A 22470-nucleotide genomic window follows, 5' to 3' on the forward strand; every position below is an offset into this window, starting at 1 on the left:
ACAAATTATTAGGCATATACTGGAAGTATGGAGGATGACATTTTATTTTAGAACCTCGAAAAATATTTATTGGAAAAAATACCCATTTGGTGATTTCAAAATAGAAGTTCACCTTCTGAATTCTGAAAACTTAGAACACTGTAGAGGTTGGTATGAGAGATCCAAGTTAGGACAGCATCAGAAGGGTAGATGATGCTTCTAAAATGTTTGCAGGTGACCAGAAGCAAACTTCAGAATAATCATCCAAATAGATATTTTTGTCCATTTCGGAAAGGTTCATACTTTATAAATTACTTCTTCAGTTTCACTATGGAAGCCAAATATAAGTGTGGACTCCTTAGTTTATTTCTTCTCTTCTTGTTCCAGATGACATAAACTGTCTGGTTCATCCCTGGTGCTCCATGAATGGCCACTGGTAAGTTATGTTTACACAAAAGTGCTATTCTCTAAGCAGTAGGAGAGAAAGAAAGCTTTACAAGACTTTGTTTCCACTCGGATTTTATCTGATACTAATTTAATCAAGTTAAGATTTTATCTCCTTTAGCTAATCAGAAGGAAGTCAAACGGAGTTTTGGTTAAGTCTGTGGGTTTTGCCCTATCTTTTTCTTTTTGTCTAATATTGCCACTTAGAAAATGTAATTCAACTCAAAAAGCTTGAAGAATAAGCAGATTAAACACTCCTAAACAAACCAAATTGAACTTGCATCAGATTACAGGAAGCCAAGTCCACGTGATATTCACTAAGTGGTTTTAGAACATGACAAACCCAAGGTAAAAATTGCTGTTAAATCAAAGTGAATCTGAATCCTTAAACTCTGGCTTTGTGAACACTTGTGAACACAAGTTCATTCTGGTGTTCAGAGTGAGTTTAAGCCTATCCTTAACTGCATAAGTCTCCCAAGAATGTGTTGCTCGCGCACTTAACTCATGGAAGAACGAGCATGTACTGAGCTCCTTAAAGTCAGCCCTGAAGGTGTGTTGAGTGTAACTGGGACTCATTGCAACAGGGACCTTATGCTATGGACTGTAATGGACATTTGCTTCCAGCCCTGGGTTTGACAATTTGTATTGGTTCCTTTTGAAATTTTACCATACACAGTGAGTCCTGGCACCACCTTCATGCTTCTTTTGAACTCTACATTCTGTGGACAGAAGAGTTATTCATAGGGATTATAAAATTTTGGGGACAATAAATCTATGGCTTTAGCCAGCTCCCAGGAAATTACAACTTTTATAAGTACTTAAAAGCAGAGATTATTTTTTTGTAGTTTTTCAGCCTTCATGATCTCAGTGTCAGCCACATATTCAGTAGTCTTTCAGGAGAGCAACAGAAACAGTTTAAAAAAAAAATGCAACTGTCCCTGTTTCTTTTCTTTGGTTACAGCTGAGTGACTGTTTACAAACCCAGATTCACTGATCCTTTTCCTCTTCTTTTTACCATCCTCTTTCCATCATAGAAATTTCTACTCTAAGTGGTTTAGGCAGAGTAAGTGTTATTTACAAATGAGAGTGACTACAAGCACCAAAGTGCTAGGCAATTAAAGGGAAAGGTCTAAATTTAGGCTTCTAAATTTATCTTCCCCTGATCCCAGCTGTATGTCTCCTCCTATTCCAATGGCTTTCAGCATCTGACTGGCTCTGGCACTTGCCTGGCCCCCTCTGTGAGATAATTCTGCTCACTAAGCTGGCAGAAAACAATACTTTTGTGAAGATAAGTTTTTGACTGTCATAATCACAAAAGTAGAAGTGTGGAGTAAGCTAGGAGCAGAGAGAAGAGGAGGAGGAGGAGGTAGTGGAAAATATCCCTTTAAGGAACAGAAACTGTGGAATGTCTCTGTCTTGTCCAACTGCACTTATTTAAATACTCTGAAGATTAACATTAGTCCTTCTTTTATGGAAAACTTAGCTTCTCTATACTGGTTTTTAAAAACAGACTCTAAATAAGATTTAACACCGCATCTTAAATTTTATTTTCTAGTCTGGTTCTGTTGCCTTTCAGGTACCTTTTCCTTTTCACTGACTCATCCAGTCTCACCAATATCTTTGCTGCACTTGATTATAAACTGGTTTTGTTCAGTGCTGTCCATGCTACAGAACAAAAGTGGGAATAGATATCTTCTAATATATGGGCAAGTTTTCAAATGTTATCAGTAAAACTTTGCTAGGAGAGCAAAGAAACAACAGCAAAAAAAAATTCACATCTTCAGATAAACATCAGAGGTTTATAGTATTTTTTCAGAACTGTTTTGATTAATACCACACACTTTCTATTTTCATTTGCTCAAGTAATCTTCTCTATTACAAGTGGAATGTTCAATACATCAAGGTTTTCCTGGTCAATTTTGGGGGTTTATTTGGAAAAAATAATCCCTTGTAGCTATACTTATTTTTAAATAGATGCTTTGACTTGATGTTTTAGACAACTAAACCATTCAACTTTGGGGCCCTACCCTTTGATCATACAATTTGTCTTGTCTGTGTTGAATTAATTTCATTAGGATCTGGCTATTTATTAATGAGAGTGACTGAATCATGGCTTCACTTTCTTGGGAAACAACGTGGGAGTTAGAATCATTGTTTCACCAAGACTAATAACACTGCAGGGATTTTTAAAGATAATGCTCTTTGTCCATGTCTATTTTGAAGGCTATTAAAAGTGATTATGTAAAAAAACAAACTAAGGAGGATTTCTGGCTGTAAAAATAGCTTCTTAAGAATAAATATCTTCTTCTTGTTTCAGGTCCCAAATTAGTATGTGGGTACTGGGATTGAAGAATATGAAGTCCTTAGTTATAATGTTTGTAACCCAGTTTGACATTATTTAAATAAATTTCTTCTGGATGAGACAGTTTGAAGGCATCTGTTGGGTTTGGCATTTATTTTATGTTGTGTAACTCTGGCCTTCTAATGTGACTGCTCAGACTTTCTTCAAAACAGCAAAATTTCTTTCTGTTATAGATTCCTCTGTATTATTGTGAGTCCTTTTTTTGATATACTTGTGGTACCTGTCTCTCTGTCTCTGATTAAAAGCAGGAGTATGGCAGCTTAGAAGATTCTGCTAATACTCAGCAGTAGTTACATTGATACCCTGTTTGAAAGCAGCTGGTTACTAGAGGCTGCAGCCAATATCATCATTTTGTTTGTGTTATCATGCTGAGTCCAAACTTTGCTATTTAAATTCGACCAGATGTTCCTCAGCAGAGCCACTTTGAATCCAGCACATTGCAGTACAGCCCCATCAGTGCTGATCCCACTCTTGCTTTTAGTGCACTCCTGTTGCCTTTCTCTCAATTACTGAATTACCCTGAATGTTTGTACAATGCAAATAAACTTGTACCCTTAATAAAAGGGTTCCTTCCCATTTTATTTAGAGATACTTTACAGTAGTGGGAACAATGGTTGGGTGAACACATAGTAAGGAGAGCCTTTATTCCCTAAACTTTCAGACTTCTGCAGGATTCTGTATTTGTATTCGATCCAAATTTAGGTTGTCTTTAAAAGTAAAGTTTCCCAAAACATAATCCCAAAGACCTTTCTGTGCACAGATTCCACACAGCACATGCAAATCAAGTATGACCTAATGCATCTTGCCTATAAGGAGAACAGACTCATGTATGTGAGGAAAGAGTGACAAATAAGTTCTGTTTCTGCAGTTTGTGTAGCACAGGCACACCTTGTAAAATAAAGAAGCCCATGTTGTTTCACAAATACAAGATCAGAGCACCCTGGACATTTTTGCTGAGTTCTTGCCCAAGACTTCATGTTCCATGAGTAAGATTTTCAGAATGTCTCAATATTTAAAAGTCCACCCTAAAAATTGAGCTGTAAAATATCTTAATGCCAAGAGAGTCTTTAAGATTAGGGAAAGTGTTTTATCAAAACACAGAGGATTTGTTGCCAGTCCATTTGCCTTTGCAGTAGATAGGATCTCTATTAGTGGATTTAGTCTTTTTTCTGCCAGCACAGTCGTTCCAGTGTCTAATCCACTCTTTGCTAATATTAGAAGGTATTCAGGCCTGAAATTAAAATGATGGTTGGCTTTGCTAACTTTTCAGAAATGATTTCTCAGCGGTCTATTTGAGTGTTTTGCACTTCCCTCCTTTGTTCCACACTTGGCTCTTGATTAGTTGGTGTGTACAGTGTCCTACAGAGCAAGTCGAAGTGGACTAATTAAGAACTACCAGGAGTTTCCCAAGTTATGCAAGATCCCCACAACTATGAAAAGCCTTTTCAGCTTCCCAGTCACATACTGTGAAGTGCCATAAATCAAACTTTTGAAAACACTCAAAGCTGTGCTACAGACACTTACAGGAATACCTTAGTTCCAGAAGAAATATTTGCTTTTGTTAAAGTTTACTGCTGGTTTTTTTCAGTACTATTTTTTCTTAGTTTAAATCTCACAAGCTACAATATTGGCATTCTTAATACCAACAACATTGATTTAATGAGACATGGTCGCTTATGCAGCATTGGTGACTTTGTTGTCTTCACTGTTCCATGGACCTGGAAGAGTAAGCAAAGTGAGAGCAAGCACTGTGTGAGAGCTTGGGCAGGGTGAGAGAGGAAACTCCACCTCGTGGTTCCAGGTGTCGTGTTACTGCTCGGGGAGGTCAGGCAGTTATTTTTACCTCAGTGTCAGTATGGGAAAATGTGGAAGACCTCAACTTCTGTTGAAACTCTAGGAGATGGCAGGTTAATTGTTCAGATGGGTCATCAGTGTCATCTCACACAACAGACTGTGTGGTTGGAGTCCTGCAGGTGTCCTCACCCCACACCTCAGGCAGTGCATCACGGAGGTTGCTCGGTGTCACACTCCATGGACAACTCCCTAGTTGTCCTTATTGCAAAGGACAAACTTTATTACTGAAGTGTTGTATCACTGGGGAAATTGTTATTTTGTATTATTCTATGCTAGAGTAACATATGCTGTAGTTAACCATGAGGTTGTGTTATTAAAACAAACCCCAAATATTTATGTTGGGTGGCTGTGCTGAAACAATCAGAAGACACAGGAGGCAGCTACACTGCATGCTGTTGGAGTTAAATCCAGTATATACCATACTGTAAAATTACAGCTGTGAAATCCTGATAATTATCTTTTATTTTGTTGTTTAACAAGGTTTCCTTTGTGCAAGAAAAAACATCTGTGATTAAATAGTCAGCTGTAAAAACAAACAAGAAAAATCCTCTCATGCCCAAGCATATCTTAAAGTAACAAATCATTCCTGCACCTTTCCCTGTGCAGCTGTCACTGTGCACAATTAACTGGTATAGTTAATTGGCACTGTTAGAAGCAGGAGAGGTCTGGCCACAGGCCAGGGGCACCTTCTCTTGCTGCTGAAGACCAACAGCTTTCACAGGTGGGGTTTAATTTGAGTGAAGAAGCTGAGAGTTACCATTGGATCTAAAACAAAATAAATAGTCTCAGACTAGCTAAGAACATGGTGGACTTGGCACTGTCAGGTTTACAGCTGGACTCAATGATCTCGAAGGTCTTTTCCAGCCTAAATGCTTCTCTGACTCTAAGAATGACTTAAATTGCTATATTGGTATGCTGGTAAATGGAATAGAAGAAAACATTCCCACTGAACACATTAAAATAAAATAAAATTCAACAGCTGAGTTCAAACCCCGACATATATCACACAGAAAATGAAATGTAATTTTAGTTTTGAAAGACATAATATAAACTAGCATACAAATATGTCTTCTCTTGTACATATCATGAGTTCTCTACCTAAGTGAGAGATTTCTTTAAACAAATAAATCTGCAGGTTTGAATACCAGCAGATGATTGATTTCAGTGGAGAGAAAAGGTTTCACCCAGACATACCAGACTGCATTTTAACCAGCTCTGCAGGAGTCAGAGCAGAAGGGAGGGCAGAGCAGTAATAGCTGGTTTTGCAGAAAGCCTCCCCAAGTCGAAATATTTCTTTGGCTGTAAATCTTTTAGTCTCATACAGGGTTTAGTAAAACCTGTCTGAGACATGCATTTATCAGAAAAACAATCACATTTCTGTGTGAGGTCATGCCAGTTCAGCACAAGTAAGGACCTATGTTTTTGTCCTATTATCTTGTTTGCATTTTAACATTGTATGTCATAAGGGGGGGTTGTTGTGGTTTTTTTTAATATTCCTGCAATTTCATGCAAAAAGAAGGAAAATACATTAATGCAAAGAAAATCCCATTTTAAAAATTGACAAAGGAGGCAAGAGAAAGTTCAGGGTAATAAATAATCTCAAAATAGTTAATTTTTCTACATGAAAAAGATTATGTTTTTCAGTGGCTCTCTCAACAAACATTTAATGTATTGACAGAGATCTTGCTTAATAAAGATTGCCTTTTAATAAAAATGGAAAAGATTTTCATTGTATTTGAGAGAAGATGACCAACCATTATCTGCAGAGAGGCAAAAATGTAGGAAAGCCTTCTTTTCCTTTTAGAATTCACAGAAACACTGTAAAGGGTGGAGGTAATCTCCAGGGCTCTTTAATTCAAATTCTCTCTAGTCCATCGTCCTGGTGGCTGACTTGCTAACAGGCACATGACTTCACAGGTAGGTGTTAGTGAAATAAATAGTGAGTGCCTTACACCACTTATAAATATTCATGTTATGTAACTCCCAGTAAAAATACATTCATTTCTCCCTTACATCGATTTAAACATTTGTAGTTTGCATAAATAAACTGAACAGCCTGAGGTAACAAAGCTTAGCAAATCACAGTTGTTTGTATTAATTTTGTCAACTAAAGAACTCTTGATCAGGTGAAAAAACAAGTTCCATGAATACTGCTAATTTCTCTGGCTGTGGGGAAGGAGCCTGTCTTCATAATGGCCTTTAAATCTTTTTTAAGCCCCTGTTTGAAAGCTACTCCAGAATCACAAAGTCAGAACAGAGCAGGTGCTTTCTTTCCTCACTGCATGCTCACTACCCCGCTCCACTCTTTGCTGTGCCCTTCATCTCCTGTTTGCTAGACCAAACACAACTTTATCAACCTGTCCTTACACATCAGGTTTCCTCCCTGCCTTTCTCCCCCTCCTGGGTTCTCCTCAGTCCATGCTTAGAGCTGAGGACTGTCAAAAGTCTCATGCAGTCAGGGTTTTTTTAATTTTCCGGGTGTATTCCTTAGTCAATTCTCTCATTTTTTATTTTTTTCCCCTGGTAACATTCTAATGAGCTGAAAAAAAGCTTTGAGCCCTTTTTCGTCCAAAAGGACAAACAAATATAATGTTGGTAGTCATTCTGTTAACTAATATGATATTTTTTTCTTGAAATCTAAGGAAAGGAATAACTGTACAGAACTTTCTGAACTATGGACAGGTTACTTCTGAGAGGGTGAAATTCGTCTGTGCTTTCTGCTTGTATGGATTGGAAGGTTCTGCTTGCTATGTGGTATTGAGGTATTTTGGAATGTTGTCACATTTCAAGGGGTGAATAAGTTCTTATTCTAAATCACTGCCATTTAATTCATCCTGGTTGAAGGAGTTCTGTAACTCTTACTTGGGATGTATTCTTAGCAAAGAGAAATAAAGGCAGGAAATAAGAAAATACTGATCACAAATTTCTGTCATTACAAGAGCTGGAAACAGTATGTATGAGCTTCTTGTCTGCCATTTGTGTCATGCTGGGGTTAAGTAAAATGCTTACAATTAATATGTTCTTGCAGCTATGCTGACTTTAGTGTAACACAAATAACTCATTAATTATGTTCTTTTCAGACCTTGTCAGGTAGTTTAATTTATGGTGGACTTACCTTCAAAACCCAGGAGTTTTGTTTAACTCAGCTGACATACCAGCTGTCAAGTCAACCATGTGCTCAGCTAAGGGAATGTAGGACCAGGCAAGCAAGGAAGGGATTACTTGTCATGAAAAGGAAAAAAAATCAAACTATGCTAAGGCCTTTTGAGCACCCAGAAAGTATTTTGCAGAGAAGGGGGCAGGAAAAGAATGAAAAAGAATATAGTGCAAGACAAAATTTCTTGAAGCATAAAAACCCCAGCAGGCTGAGAGGCAGCGTGTTATTGAGGAGATCCTGGGTAACAGCTGTACAGCACTCAGCAAACAGCAGGGAAGGAACCTTACTGTCTGTGCCTGCCTGCAGGATGTTTGGGTCCTTCCCTAGCACAGTATTTGTACTTGCACTTAGCCTGCCTTACAAATCTGCACATGAACAGCTCCAGTGACTAAACCTGGGCAAGCATGAAAAATGTTTACAAGCTTATGTAGAATGCAGACTTGAAACAATAAAATAAGAACCCTTGAGGGTTAGTATGTTTTCATTAGTGCTTTAGGGTCTGTACGTTTTGGACTACTCACGTGGTGTAAAATTCTGTGTATGTCAGCAGTCCATTAATGCATTTTTTTAAATTTTGTAGATTAGTGTTTTATGAATATGCACTTGTTATCTTCCTCTGATGTTCTCTGGAACTGTTTAGCAGGTACTGGTAACAGCATTTGAGTGGTATTTATAGCTTTGTTTGTCTTGCTCTCTCCTGGAAAAACTAATCTCTTAAACATTTCATTCCAGTATCTCAGATTAATTTTCCACAAATCAACCTCAAGCAAATTCTAGTGCAGACATTCTTACATTGCAGGAAGTATTCCAGCTCAGATAAAAGTGTTGTATAGATAGGACAAAGGGCAAGGGACAGTCATCTTTTTGCAAATCAGCAAAAGATAGCTGCAACCAGCATCAAGAAGAAAAATACATTACAATAAGTCAGGAAAATAACCATCTGCCTACCCCACTTACTGTTCCTTTAATAAGTTTAAATAGCTTCATGAAATTTGAATATGACTTGTAATTTTTAACATCTATTTATTTTAGTTTTGTTTTTTCTAAGTAACTGCAGCAGAGAGCTTTCCTAATTGGTCCTGAAGTGACTTTGGTTTTTTATCCCCTTTGCTCTCTAGAGTTTCCCATGTTTTATATCTCCTTCCTGGAACTCCAGTTGTTCACATTCAAGCCTTGTTCCTTCCCACAGATACTAAAGAACAGTTTGATTCTTCTGTCTTTGCTGTTTATTCTACCCTATTTTGCAGCAGCAAGGTAACTGCAGCACAAGGGCCATAGGATCTCAGCTGGAGAGCCAGCCTGGGCACACTCAACACCACAGGCTTTGAGCAGCTGGATGTTCCACCCCAGTGAGCAGCATCAGACACTGCTCCACAGCCAACACACTACAGGCCTTAAGAGAGTTTAGATTTTTGGTGAGACAAAGTGGTGCTGCTTTCACTTTACTGTATTTTAATTTGGGATCAAAACTTTTTATATCAACAGCAGTGTCATTCCAACAAACTGGTATCATCCCTTCAAAACCACCACGCTGATAACTTGTGCTCCCACTGCTTTGATGCCAGTTCTGCATTTAACATTGGAGACTGGGTTTAGGCCTGGCATCAGATTATATTCTGAGGTAGGCAGCTGTTTCTAGGAAAGAGCTGAAACTATTTCTGTGTCAAAAACATAATGACAAAAAATCAGCATAGCCTGCCAGCCAGCACATCTGTCACAGAAGCATAAAGTGTCCAACAGAAGCTGATAATTGTTTAATTGTTTCAGCAGTATTGCCAGTTTCTCTTTTAAAAATTGGGAACTGTGTCCCACAGGTGAATGTTTATTTGTTTTGCTCAGATTATTTTATGCCTTCTAAAGAGGCAAAACCCTGTGACAGCAGTTCTTTTCCTCGCATCCCTGTTTTAGCAGAGACTGTTGAAAATTCACATTTAAAGTGTAGATTGAAAAAAAAAAATTAACTGTGAAATAGATATTTAGCTCCTTTAATAAGCAAAACTATTGTCAACGCATCCTGATAGACATTGCTTTTAATCGTAACAATATTTTATCTCCAGGCAATCTCAAAGTTTAATTAAGTTATGTAAAAGAAAGTTATGTTTGTGCTTTCAGCAGTACTGTAGCTGGAAATTTGATGTAACAAATTCCTTATCTCTTTAAGCGTGCCTAGACAACATATTACTGTACTTAAAATTGCAATCTGCCAAACTGCTGAATTCAGTGAGCACTTTGAGACTGCAGAGAGAACAAAAGCAACACAGAGAAACAGAGTAACATGGTTTTGTGTTTGAAATACCTGTAGATTGTATAAATTCTCATGTTAATCTGGTGCCATGGAGCTTGAAATCCCACTGGGCCTTCAAAAAACTGGCATCTTATATCATCATTTTCATTATAATTAGAGTAATCTTATTATTTTCCTTCACAGTCATGCTGGTTTTGGATGGGGCAGGGTTAATTTTCTTCATAGCAGCCACTCTGGGGCTGTGCTCTGGATTTGTGCTGAGAACAGTGTCGATAATTCAGGGGTGTTTTTGTTATTGCTGAGCAGAGCTTACACAGTCACAGCACCCAATACAAGGCTTGAAGGGTCCAAGGCAACACCAGATTTGATTGGAATGTGCTAGATCACATTTATAGCTGCTCTTGCTGTTGAGCTGTTGACAGGCTCTGTGCTTGCCATGGGGCTTGCTGCCTCCTGTACATTAGTGCTTGTTGGTGGCTGGCTTTTTGCTGTCACTGCTTGCTGTACCACTTATCTTACTCTGCTGTGCCTGGGAACATTTTGATAACAGCAGTGTTTCTGTGTACTGGACAAACTGGAATTCCAGTGTGAACTCAAAGGGTCTGTGACCTGTGGATGAGTCCAGGCAGCAGCAGGACACTCCAAAGCATCCGTGTCCATGGATAAGTTCAGAAGAAGGCAAGGAAGCCTCCAGCACTCAGTATTCCCAGGCAGTCTCCCATCCGAGTACAACTTCCAAGTCTTCCGTAAGGCCCTGTTGAAGAAATACTTCTTGATTCTCTGAAGCCTTTCAATCTTACAAAACTCCTGGGCTGTAGGAAGGATTGACTTTGGTCGCTGGCATGAGGAGTCAATGTGAGTCACTGCCCTTACAAAGCACCGGTGCTCAGAGGAGTGTAACACTGCAAAGAACTGCATCGCAGCAGCAGCCTGTTCACCTCAGAGGGCAGTCTGGGCAGTGGCTGACTTGTCCCAGAGGACTGCATTTGGTCCCTGACAGTGCAGTCACCACCCCCTGTGCTGCCCTCTCCCCGAGGCACAGGCAGGTGTCCAGCAGGGCCCGGGCCCGGCCGGTCAGGGTGGGGTGGGAGGTGATGGTCTCGTAGTCCGGCCGGGACAGCGTCTGCTGCGAGCGAAGCACGTCCAGCACGTGGTTCAGGCGTCCCTCTGTCATGCAGCTCAGTATGCTCTGTCTCTGGCAGGTGAGGATTTGACAGAAGTTTCCTTTGCAGCAAGGACCTGGAAACAAAAAGTGAAAAGCAAGTGGAAGGGCAAAAGGAAACAAAACGTGTTAAACTAGTATTATTTTCTTCCAGAAGTTTTTAGCAAGTGGTAACATCAACACCAGAAACATAAACTCAGTAGAGGAAGGAAGTGGGAAGAGTTAGTTTATTTGCATTCTATGTTCAAAACTACTCCAAAGTATTTTCATCTTTTGTTTGAAACTCATGAAGATCAGATTACAGATCTTTCTAAAGATCATTAAGTGCTCAGTTTTTTAGGGGAGCAGATTTTCAGGTCTTTTGTGCTATTCACTGAGCATCTGTATCGAACCTCATGCAAAGCAGCTTGGCTTGACACAGATGAGAAAACTTTCTCCTGTCAAAAGTGGAAGGACAGACAACAGCTTAGGGTAGCGGGAGCATTTGAAACATGTAGCATGAAACTCAGAAAATGAATATACATCAAAGTCAAACTGATAAGAAAAGTTATACTCTTGGCAAAATGGTTGAGAGCTTTGGGTTCTGTCTCTTTTCACAAAGTGATTAGAACACTTAGTACTGATATCAGGGGTTTTAGTGTACAGGAGAAAATTAAGAACCAGAAGCCATGTTGCTTTGGAGAACATGCCTCTGTCATTCTGATTGTTGCTGTAGTGTTGTGTGATGAACTTTTCCTGCACGATCTAGTCTGTTGATTTATTCAGAAATTATGTCATCACTCAAGTGAATTGCCATGGAGAAGGCCAGCTAGGCTGAGAACTATCATAAACCAGATTGCAAAAAGTTAGCAAAACCAGCTCCCAAAGGTTCACCCACAGGCAGAGTGAGCCTTCCCAAACCAGCAGCTGAGTTTCTGCCTCTGTTCTGTAGGGAGACCTGAGACCATGCGAGTAAGGGAATGGAGGGCACCCTGTCACCTGTTTCTGTGGTCAGTAGCTACTCTTGTAGAGGTATACCATGCACAGCTAAAGACTGCAAAACAAATAATCCCAGACTTAAACAACTAGTGTATTTCACATTCAATGCGTGGGGTATATTTTGTATTTTTATTATGGTCTTTTCAGAACCGTTCTCAGCCTCACAGTGATCCTGGAAAGAATGTTCTGGGCAATGACCCTGGAGCCAATGTTCTCAATGGTCATTTCCAAGACTTCTGGGAAGAGAGGAGCAGTTATACATAAATAGACTCGTGAGACATTTGTATCCAATTAGGAGCACCAATTACACTAAATACTTAAAAATGGGCACAAAATTTAGAAATATCTTAATATTTAGAAATATTTTAAACAATTTTATCGCTAAGATCTGGCCAAGGCAAATATTACCAGCTCAAGCTGGGAGTGGTGCCTCACCTGTCACTGCTTGTCCAGGGTGCACTGGCTGTGGGCTGTGCTGGAGAGCCAGCAGTGGGGCCACATCCTGACTGCTTTGTGTGTCTGCAGCTGAACCACATAAAGGAATCTTCCTAAACAAGTGTGGTTTTCTACTCTCAGAGCCTGGATGATCTAGAAAAGGTTAAGATGAGCAAGATTAGACCCTTGAATTGAACAACAACAAACCACTACACATTTGTCACCCACTGCAGAAGACTGGTACTTAGGACTGACTTGAGAGTGCTTACTTATTACTGGCTGTTCTTCCAGCTCTTTGTTCTACACCATTATTCCTAGGAAGATTTTGGTGTATATTACTACACACACCAGACTTTTCCAAACTGCCTGCAGGAATTTGTTACTGAAGTCATGGAACGTTTTGTGCTGTGTTGAGTCTGAGCTGTTGGTCAGAACTAAAGGGCTTGGAAATGCAGATGTTGCTCCAAGTGAATTGATTTCCTGCGTCTCAACTTTTGTATCCAAAAGCATGGGAAGTACAGAAAATCACTTATTGACACAAATGTAAACACTTTGATAGGACAAATCCACATTGGAAAGATAAAGGGAGTTATTTACATGGGAATGGTGATTATCAGGAATCATTCACACATTCCTGGCAACATAGTCTTTTTAAAACACATCTCCTTTTCTTAGCAAATTACAGGAAAAGCAGTTATTCCTGGTGGCACAAAGCAGTGGGATTCTCAGGAGGGACTTGTTCTGTCAAAACCAACACTCAGTATTTGATGTGTGAGGGAAAGGCAGCTCTATATTTACAGCTCAGTATTCTAGAAAAAATTAGCAAACCCAGCTTTTCTATCTGTACATTTAATCAAAAAACATTGTGGTGTCTCTGGTTTCCTGCAGTGAACTCACACTTCAGATGATACCAGTAGAAGGCACAGCTTTACTCTGAGAAGGGACAATTTTACATTTCTATATTGAACAACTAGTAATAGTTATGCTTTTCTTATAATAGCTGGAGCTAAATATAGTTCAAGATAGACACCTTTTCTTGTTTTTGCATTCTGTGGGATAGTATTTGACAGACCCATCTCAAGAATATTCTCTCTTCCTGCATTATTTCCACTGCTATCAAGTAGGCCAGTTGAGCTTGGCACTATGAAAGGAATTTTCTTGCTGATTAAGCGGTTGTTTTTTGGTGGACAGATGATCTGAAAGAGACCAAAATGGAGAAGAGTTACCTTCTTGGAAAGTTTTGTTCCAAACCCTTTTCTAAACAGGAGAGGTTCAGAACAAATCTGAAGTGGAAGATGTTGTTTTTGCAAGAGCCACGTCAGGGTCAGTTGCTGTGAACCAGGTAAAGCAGTGGGGTTTGTGGTTTGCCTGGGTGGAGTTATCCTGGGCAGGGACATTTTGCACTATGCATTGTGTTTGCTCTGTGCATTGGCAGGGCTGGCAGGAGAAAGCAGCAGCTCCTGAAGTGCTGCAGCCTGTCTGTACTCACCTCTGAGTTGCAGGTGCCTGTCTGCAGGGTGTACGTGGCTGAGCCTTTGCAAGCATCAAGCGCTCTCTCCTGGCAGGAGAAAGCACAGGAACTCCAGTGAGGATAGATGTGGGTTGTTCAAGAGTTTATACTGACAATGGATATTATACTCTAAGGTGTGCTCATATGAGCTAACAATGAATTGCACTGAGCAATTTTACATTTTAACACATGTCAGTGGGCATAGAATCTGACACAGAATTCTACCCTCTTACTGTTTCTGGTGTTTCACATTTATTTTAAAACCAATTTTTGACTCATGCAGGAAAAGGTGAAAATAAGCCTATATTGAGAGAGATTGGGCTAGCTATAACATGTTTTCCTTCAAGGATCCAAACAGCACAGCCATGCTCTGTTAGTGTGCCAAACTGTCTGCAATAAGGATGTGTCAATACTTGTAACTGTTTTCCCATTCCTACATCCACAGCAGATTGTTAAACTATTTTTTAGTTTTTATACTTCAACAGTTGTGAAGAATTTTCAAGAAACTTCAGTATCATTTTCACAGTAATTTTAGACTTATCAGTTTGAACAATAAATAGTGCTCTTCACTAATTCAGCAAATAGAAAAATAAAACCTTGCTCAAGGGCAACCAAAACATTAGATTATGGAATATTTGGTAATAAACTTCAACAGTAGTAAAAATGACTTTGACTATAACTATGCCAGCTACTAAAAGATTGATCAAGTCTGTTCTACAATCCCAGAATGTGATTGCAACAGGTAGAAATAATCCCTCACACAACACACCCCGGCCCAGCAATGAGACCGAGGGTGCAGCACGGGCTGTGTAACTGCAGGCAGAGTCAGAGGGCTGGTCCGAGGCTGCAGCTCATCCCCTGGTTTCCCCACCATGACTGGCTCAGTTAACTGGGCAGGGGACAGCTCTGTTTGTGGCAGTCACGTTTGGGCCAGATTTCCCATGGCATTGTAGACATACATGGAGTTAGCTGTCCCTCAGCTGTTGGCCATTCCCAACCCATCCCTGTGGTATCAGAGAACCCTCTGAGACTGTAGGACAAGAATTGCCTTGTTCCTGAAAGCATGTCAATGTAGGACCAGTGCAGGGCACAGAACAGTGCTGATATGGTACTGCTGCAGCAGGTACAGACTGTCCAGGTTTGGAACTACTTGGTTTGGAACCAGTACACACAAAACTGTCCTTGGTTCTAGCCCTAATCTGAAGGACTTGAGGCTAATATTTGTTCTTACTCACATGGGTTTACCAGGCTGATGACAGGTGGTGACTGGAAAGAAGCTCTCATATTTTTAAAATAGCAGGTATCAATTGATTTATTTTCTAGAGAACCTCCCTATATATTTTCTACAGTTTCTAAATGAGCCTGGAGTGCCAAAGGGTATGCTCCAGCTCTCTGGTGCAGCCATTAAAGCAATCAACACAAGGCCTTTCCTGGGTTTGGATCACAAAGATTGTAATTGAACAAATCAAGTAAAATCCTTGTAGGAGAACGAAACTTAATTTTGCACTAACCTTTGCATCCATCAGACTGTAGATTGCTGTGGAAATTGCCTCCTTATTTATACTAGTCAAAATTCCATTTAGAAGATCTACACATTCTGCAGGGGTAATAAAGCATTATAAATACCACATTGTGTATGAAAACATGTATATATTTAGACATCAGCATGTTGCAACTAACTTCACTATTATATTGAGAAGATGTACGAACTAGACAAAATGAGTTTAACACAACTTCCACCTCATACTTTTTCTTGGTTTCCTCTTTGACCTGATTTTAAAGAACGGTTCCTGTCACATGAAAATCATATTTTCTTAAATGTTCACACAGATGTATGAACTTAATTGCAGAATGTTTACTCAGGACTCAATAAATCCATCACAATAAAGCTATATGAAAATTGTTTCCTCAGCATTTCAACTTCAAAAGCCCTCAAATATCACAATTTTAACATTTCTCAGTTATCTTTTTAAAAACAGACGCTAAACATACCAATTCCACTAAAGTAGACAATGATAGCACACTTCAAAAGGAACTGGTTATGCATTGGAATTGAGAAATGCTTAGGGCAGTTTGATCTTTCTTAAGCTAGTGTAGATATATTAGATATGTGTATATATATGAACAGTAATATCCCTTCCTGTATTTTTACGTTATACTAAACACAGTTTTGGAGACAAGTAAGGCAATTTATGGTAAGAAGTTTCAGTCAGAAGGAATATCTCAGGTACTCCGAGGGTCTAAAGCCCCCTCCCACCTCAGCTGTGCTGCATCTGGAGTGCTAAATAATGGTCCTGGAACGACCCTCTCCATCACAGATCTTACACAGAAAGCACATCCTGAATGTCACCTGCAGTCCGTGGTCTGTGAGCTGGATCCTGATGCCAGCACAGAGCAATGAGGTGCAATAGTCTGTTCCTCTCAGGAAAATTGCTTGGTATAAACTCTTCTGAAAGGCCAGGCCGGGAACTGCAGCAGATTCCTGTCAGAACCTCCAGCAGGGCTGTTTGACCTGCAGTTTAAAAGAAAATGTCACTGCAAAAAATATTAAAGACCTCAGAACTCTCTTTAAATTACATTCAGCATAAGTCATACTGTGTATTTTAAAACAAAGACTGCTTTTTTAAAAGCAAAAATGTATTAACACTCTTTTACCATAACCTTTAACTGTAGCTATAGCTACTTATTGATTGGAACAGGATATTTCAGGATAAAGACTTCTGTCCAAACTCTGAGTCATAAATGGATATATAAACCTGCATTGTAAACTACACACACAGACACCTCAGGAATACATGTGATTATTCTAAGCATAGTTTTGTAAAAAGCCTTACTCTTGCATTATAAGAACAGAACTCCTACTGTACAAAACCCCCAGCTGGAGCAGCCTCAAGGTGGCAGCCACAAGCTGTACACACATGGAGATATTGTTCTGGGCAGTGTTTTTCAGGGGTTCTCAGTGTGTAGAATGCAGGAGTCCTTCCATCAATTTTGCCATGCAGAATGAAGCTTTCACTGGTCTCCACTTGCACGAAACAGGGAGCATTCCTAGAGCCTTACACTTGCATCCTTACACAAAGAAAGTAAGGATGCTTCCTGAAGAGGATTCAGCATGAACTGACATTTCTTGATTGGTATTTAAAACTCATGGCAACTGTAAAAATTAGTCTTATGCCCATTCAATTACTACCTGTCACTTAATAACTGACAAAGGTGAAGTGATATTCCTGCTCCCTACAGGCAAGCTGAAACCCAACTCAGTGACACGGTGCCTCAGCAAGCACAGGGAGATGCTACAAATGGGGGAAGAGAGATCACTTCTTTGGAAACACTGAGGGTTTGTTGAGAAATCCTAATCTTTACATCCTGGAATGTGAAGCTTTGTGCTGTAAGAGAAGGCAAAGGGACATCTGAAAAAACAGTGGTGTTTGTATCATAATTTCCCTGAAATAAGGGAATTTGTGGACAAGATTCGGACAATAAAAAGTCTGACATGAATAACAGAGATAAATACCTTCAAAAGGTTTCTGTCTGCTTAGGCTCTCCCAACACATTATTCCAAAACTGAAATAAAAACCCAAAACAGCGAAAGACCATTCATTAGTTTGCAATCTGTATCTGTGTTCTCATTTCTAAGAGCAAGTTTATTGTTTTAAGAAAAAGGAGTTTTTCAAGACAGTCTATCCAAGGTCTGGCATTTTTACTGTAATGTCTGAAGATAAGTATTTTGGCAACATTGTAGAGTGTAGCCTGGACTAGGTATGACCTGCCCTTATAATTCCATTCACCTGTAAATATCACCTTCCTGGGAAGGAAGGCCTCCTTCAAGGATTTCGGGAGGGAGGTACACTAAATCCTGGCAGCTCCTCTGGTTCTGCAGGGCTGACCTCAGCTGCTGTTTCCTCCAGTTGGTTAGACCATAATCTGATATCTACAGAGAAAAAATCATTTGAGTAACAGTACATCAAGTCTTGCTACTAAATGTTGACTCCTCAGATAAATAAATGCTGTTGGATTTTACATTAACAGACGAAAAGTTGAAGCTCCTACCTTGGCTCTGTACTGTCCATCCAGGAGCACATTGGAAGGTTTCAGGCTGCAGTGGCAGGAGGCAGGCTGGAGGCTGTGAAGGTGATGCAGCCCTTCAGCCACATCTGACAGGATCCTCAGGAGTAAGGGACGTGGAAGTTCTGGGTACAGCTGACGCTGAGTTACACAAAATACAGGGTTGGGTGTGAAATTGTTGCTATTTACATTTTCGTTTGACAACAAACAGAACCACCAAACAGAAGCACAATCCAGAAACTGAAGAACAGATTGTGACCATAATTTACATGCTGATTGTTCTTCGTTGGCTGATCTTTTAATTAATTTTGCCACCCAGAAGATGACACCTTTTCTGTACCTCATGGACGAGCGAGTGCAGGGATCCATTGTCCATCCATCCAGTCACCAACCCCATGAGTCCATGGCATTGGTAAATCCCCAGGGGAGGCAGGAGACGTTCAGACTCACAACCTCTGACACCTGCTATATCCTGAAGCAGCAACTTCCACTCCCTGTAAAAAAGATCCAGTTAGAGGCAGGTGAGACTGAAGGGGGTTCCAGCTGGAGATGAGACACTGCAGGATGTGGAAATGAGAGAGAACCATATGATTGATCACAAGGCAATATAATTCCACCAATAAACACGTATTATGTAACCTTCCAAACAATTCAAAGAAAATGAAGCAATCCCTCGTGTAGTGTATTTTTGCAATATAAAGACCTCTGGATGCTTTAATATGGACATAAGAGTACAATTTGAAGCAGGATTGAAGTGTGAAGGCAGGGGAAAGCTTGTGTTGTGTCCTTTTGCTGTAAGTGACATTCCCATTTCCCAGGAAATTATGTTCTTCCATGCACTGCAATCCTACCCATGTTTCCTACTCTCACCTGTACGTGCTGGTTTTGATTAAGTTCAGCTGAGATCGCTTTAGGGACCTCCAGAAAGATAATCCCACACCATGCTGGGATTACTGATCAGGGTTTGTATACATTATTATAGTACATAATTAATTACTTCAGGAGTAAGCTCTACTTCTACCAAGAATTGTCCGAAGCCATTGTTTGTGAGTAGAGGTGCCTCCAGGCTGGAGCTGTGCTGGGGTCAGATGGCCCTGGCCCTGCTGCAGGTCTGGGCTCCCCTGGGGGTCACTTGGCAGATCAGACACCCACCTCTCTGTAGTGTCCTGGCTGCTCAGCAGCTTCACAGAGATGGGAGTGTTCCAAGAGATGTGGAAGGCTTTGAGTGCAAAGCCTGAGCCTGTTCTGGTCACTGTAAAGCTTTCCAAATCTTCCTGGGCTACCACAGGCAGTGGATAGGCCATTTCTTGATGGCTGGCTGGAGGGAAAAAACAGAAAAGAAAGATGTTCTAAGAACTACTTTTTATCATTACTACCAAAGCACAGTGAAGTTGCACCACCCCTTACTTCCCAAATAACTAATGCAAAAGCCTTCCTGTATAAAGACAGGAAAAATGCACTAATTGCCAAGGAGTGTCTGGACCTAACTTGCCATCTGAGGCTGCAAGGTGCTAATTAGTTGCTCATCATTATTTCCATCTGATGACTTTGAAATGTTAGGCCATTATTTATATTAAAAGGTGTGATTTTAAAGTGATACTGAATTTATGTGGACAACAAACTAGCATCTTACAGTTAGATTGAAAAGACAATTATTCAATAACACATGTCAGCATGTTCTGCATCATTCTTGCATATCTTCTTTACTAAATCACATGTGAATGCAAAAGCAAGGTAAAAGGCAAATTTTCTGCTGTTGTAGACTGGCAGAATTCTGATAAATGGAGTTGTGTCTTTACAGCAGCCCCTAATTTGGCCAGTACAGTCCCTGTACAGCCCCTCTCCAGGCCAGCTGCACGTCTCAGACACTTTGCATGGCAACACACGTGGATTAGAGAGAACTTCTGCAAAGCATCACTGTCGTACCATGTGAGTACCAGTTTTAATTACATCTCTGAAGCTCCATTAGACTAGAGGTAACAAAAAGTCAGTGGTGAAGGAGGAAAACAAGCAATCTAAGAAAACACATGGCATAAAAGCATTGGTAAGGATCACTGCAGGGTCAGCAGTCAGTGGGTCAGAACTCAAAGTGTAGCTCAGCAGACCTGGGCTAGAAAAGGAATGAGATGAGGGGACTGAAGTAACTGTGAAGGACTATTGAGTGTGAATTGTGCTCTACAAAAATAGTTCCTGGGATGCAGAAGGCCTGAAAGTCTTCTGACTTTGAGCAGAAGTGAAATAGAAACAAAAATCAGAAGATAAATTAACCCCTGATCTTGGCTGAACTTGTGGTTCATGACCAATTTACTTTGGGTTAACCTCAGTCTCTCCCTGCAGGCACATCCACAACCAGAGGGGTACTAAGCTCAGTTTTGCACCCAACCATACTCAAAATGCAAATAAAAACACAGCAGCTGATTTACCAGTTCAGCTTTGACAGCATCTCATTCTGATAGGAAAGCACAGTTGAACTTTTTGCCTTTTGTTACATTATTGTAGCTTGAAAGCAATAACTGCCTTAGGTGCTTCTCTAAGGGCTTCCTTAAAGAATAAATCCAGTATGGTATGAGGCTGACAGACAGTTTAACAGTTTCATAAAATTTGAAAATATTCCTTTGAATGAAGATAAATTTCCAAATGAGCCATTTATCCCTTAAAGTTGCAAAGACAGACCACACAGATCTACCAATCTTAAATATAAAGGAGGTAATCAAAAGGCTGTCAGCAGCAAAATTATATCTCCTTTTTATTATATACAGCAATAAGTAATAATTTAAATGGCTAAAAGAATGTACTCAACTCCAAACACAGTGCAAGGAAGATCAAGTAATGAATTTAGCACCTAAACCATTCCTGAAAGAAGTTATTTTTATTTAAAATTGAATCAGATAAAGATATAAGAATTTTTTAAACTCTTGCTAACTGGCTACTTAGATAAAAATTAAAGCTAATCATCAGGTCCTATTTTGTATTTGCAAAATCTAATTTAACTAAGGATTTCTTAAAATCAAAATGAAAACCACTTCAACCTTCATAGTTACAAACCATGTCATGACATGCCAAGGACCATTCTCCCTGTGTCTGAGTTGGTACATCTGTTTCCATACCTCAACATCAAGTGATTTGCTGAAAATCTCCAGAAGAGTTTAACCCTAACATGAGAAACGTTTTATTCATGCAGGGTGCTACCCAAATTCCTAAAGCAGTTGGAAGGTCTAATCATTGAATATGGAACTGTCAAGGAACTATGGATAACAAAGTCTCTCTGTAATCTCCAGATTGGAAGGTAACAGACATTTTTTCAATAGTTCTGCTCTTTTGAATGTTTTTTCTCCTAGATCCTTCTAAAATCTCACCATCAAATCCCCAAACCAGTATTCTGTAGGTGACCTATGCAAGGAACAGTTTAGTATTATTTTTCAGTAAGACACTAAGAGTCTGGGAGAACTTTGCCATCCTGTCCCGTCTGTGCAGGCAGGGGCATGAGGAAGACTCTATAAAGCTATTCATTTCAAGTTTCTAATTATAAAGTAATTTTTTAAAAATAACTCATAGCAAAGATATTTCCTTAGTACGAGAGAATCTCTATGTTAACATATATAGATGTCTCAGGAAAAGAAACTGGAAATAAAAATCAGCTTACCTCTGGAAAGAGAAGCATAAAAACTGTGGAAGGATGGAGTGAAACTGTTGCAGGTGTGAGCCGGCTGGGAGCTGGACTCAAACAGCCCGAGCTGTGCTGCCGTGAGCCAGGTCTGTGCTGATGTGCCTTCCCTTGGAGTCTGTGCTGATGTGCCTTCCCTTGGAGTCTGTGCTGATGTGCCTTCCCTCGGTGTTTCCTGGTTCAGACTGTAACTCTTTAGTGACCGCACACGAGCGCGATTACACACGCAGGGCTGGGAGAGCCGCTTTTCCCTCAAGGAGGAATGCCAGGAGGAAAGAGCTGGCAGGGAAAAGCGCCGTGTTGGATCCAGCCAGGCTGGAAAGGGCAGGGCTGCACACACCGGTGCTGAGCTCTGCCCTGGGTCAGGCTGACGGCACAAGTAAAACACCCTCAAACTCTCTAAACCGAGTACATCTCAAAACAGGAAATAAGTGCCGGGTTTCTGTAAGTGTGGGCACAGGGGTGAGGGGGGGTCACAGAAATCTGGCTGTGCAAGAGCCCTGCTGGAGGGGGGGTTCTGGTGAGAGTCAGGGTGCCCTCATCACGAGAGGGGCAATGGCACGCTGGGCACACCAGAAATGCAGGCAGGGAAGGGAGAGCAGTCACCACACCTCA

The 22470-nt window shown here is 40.3% G+C and overlaps 2 protein-coding genes across 5 annotated transcripts in view; one reads left to right on the forward strand and one right to left on the reverse strand.

The window, feature by feature from the left end:
* Positions 1 to 22470, forward strand: part of OSGIN1 (oxidative stress induced growth inhibitor 1) — a 63156-nt gene that overhangs the window by 1894 nt on the left and 38792 nt on the right. Inside the window, exons 2-3 of the mRNA XM_017824371.1 lie at positions 367 to 415; positions 19993 to 20120. Of these exons, the coding sequence (XP_017679860.1) occupies positions 406 to 415; positions 19993 to 20120 (138 nt within the window). The 5' untranslated portion in view covers positions 367 to 405. The remainder of the gene's footprint in view (positions 1 to 366; positions 416 to 19992; positions 20121 to 22470) is intronic.
* Positions 390 to 21993, reverse strand: LOC108501981 (receptor-interacting serine/threonine-protein kinase 2-like). Of its 4 annotated transcripts, XR_001876317.1 has the most exons (13): positions 21835 to 21993; positions 19344 to 19509; positions 18532 to 18685; positions 18177 to 18332; positions 17915 to 18057; positions 17641 to 17690; positions 16477 to 16638; positions 15638 to 15723; positions 14106 to 14174; positions 13647 to 13812; positions 12617 to 12769; positions 10093 to 11280; positions 390 to 446 (listed from the first exon to the last, which is right to left on the reverse strand). XR_001876317.1 is itself a non-coding variant. In XM_017824376.1 (12 exons), the coding sequence occupies exons 2-12, from the start codon at positions 19493 to 19495 to the stop codon at positions 10976 to 10978; spliced, it is 1596 nt and encodes a 531-aa protein (XP_017679865.1). In that variant the 5' UTR covers positions 19496 to 19497; positions 21835 to 21993; the 3' UTR covers positions 9814 to 10975. The 4 variants fall into 4 exon arrangements, 3 of the variants coding, with proteins under 3 accessions (XP_017679865.1, XP_017679864.1, XP_017679866.1); XM_017824376.1 differs by lacking the exon at positions 390 to 446 and having other exon boundaries at positions 9814 to 11280; positions 19344 to 19497; XM_017824375.1 differs by lacking the exon at positions 390 to 446 and having other exon boundaries at positions 9814 to 11280.

This window comes from Lepidothrix coronata, unplaced genomic scaffold (genome assembly GCF_001604755.1).
Source record: "Lepidothrix coronata isolate B3197 unplaced genomic scaffold, Lepidothrix_coronata-1.0 Scaffold110, whole genome shotgun sequence".
Taxonomy (NCBI): domain Eukaryota; kingdom Metazoa; phylum Chordata; class Aves; order Passeriformes; family Pipridae; genus Lepidothrix; species Lepidothrix coronata.

Excerpts from the sequence above, each read along its gene's own strand:
- LOC108501981 (XM_017824376.1), bottom strand. The coding sequence starts at position 19,495 with ATGGCCTATCCACTGCCTGTGGTAGCCCAGGAAGATTTGGAAAGCTTT. Across the intron at positions 12,770-13,646 it reads GAATGCAAAAACAAGAAAAG|ATCATCCAGGCTCTGAGAGT; the intron begins GTGTCTATCTTG and ends AACCTTTTCTAG. Across the intron at positions 11,281-12,616 it reads CCCTGGACAAGCAGTGACAG|GTCCTTGCTGCAAAGGAAAC; the intron begins GTGAGGCACCAC and ends TTTTGTTTCCAG.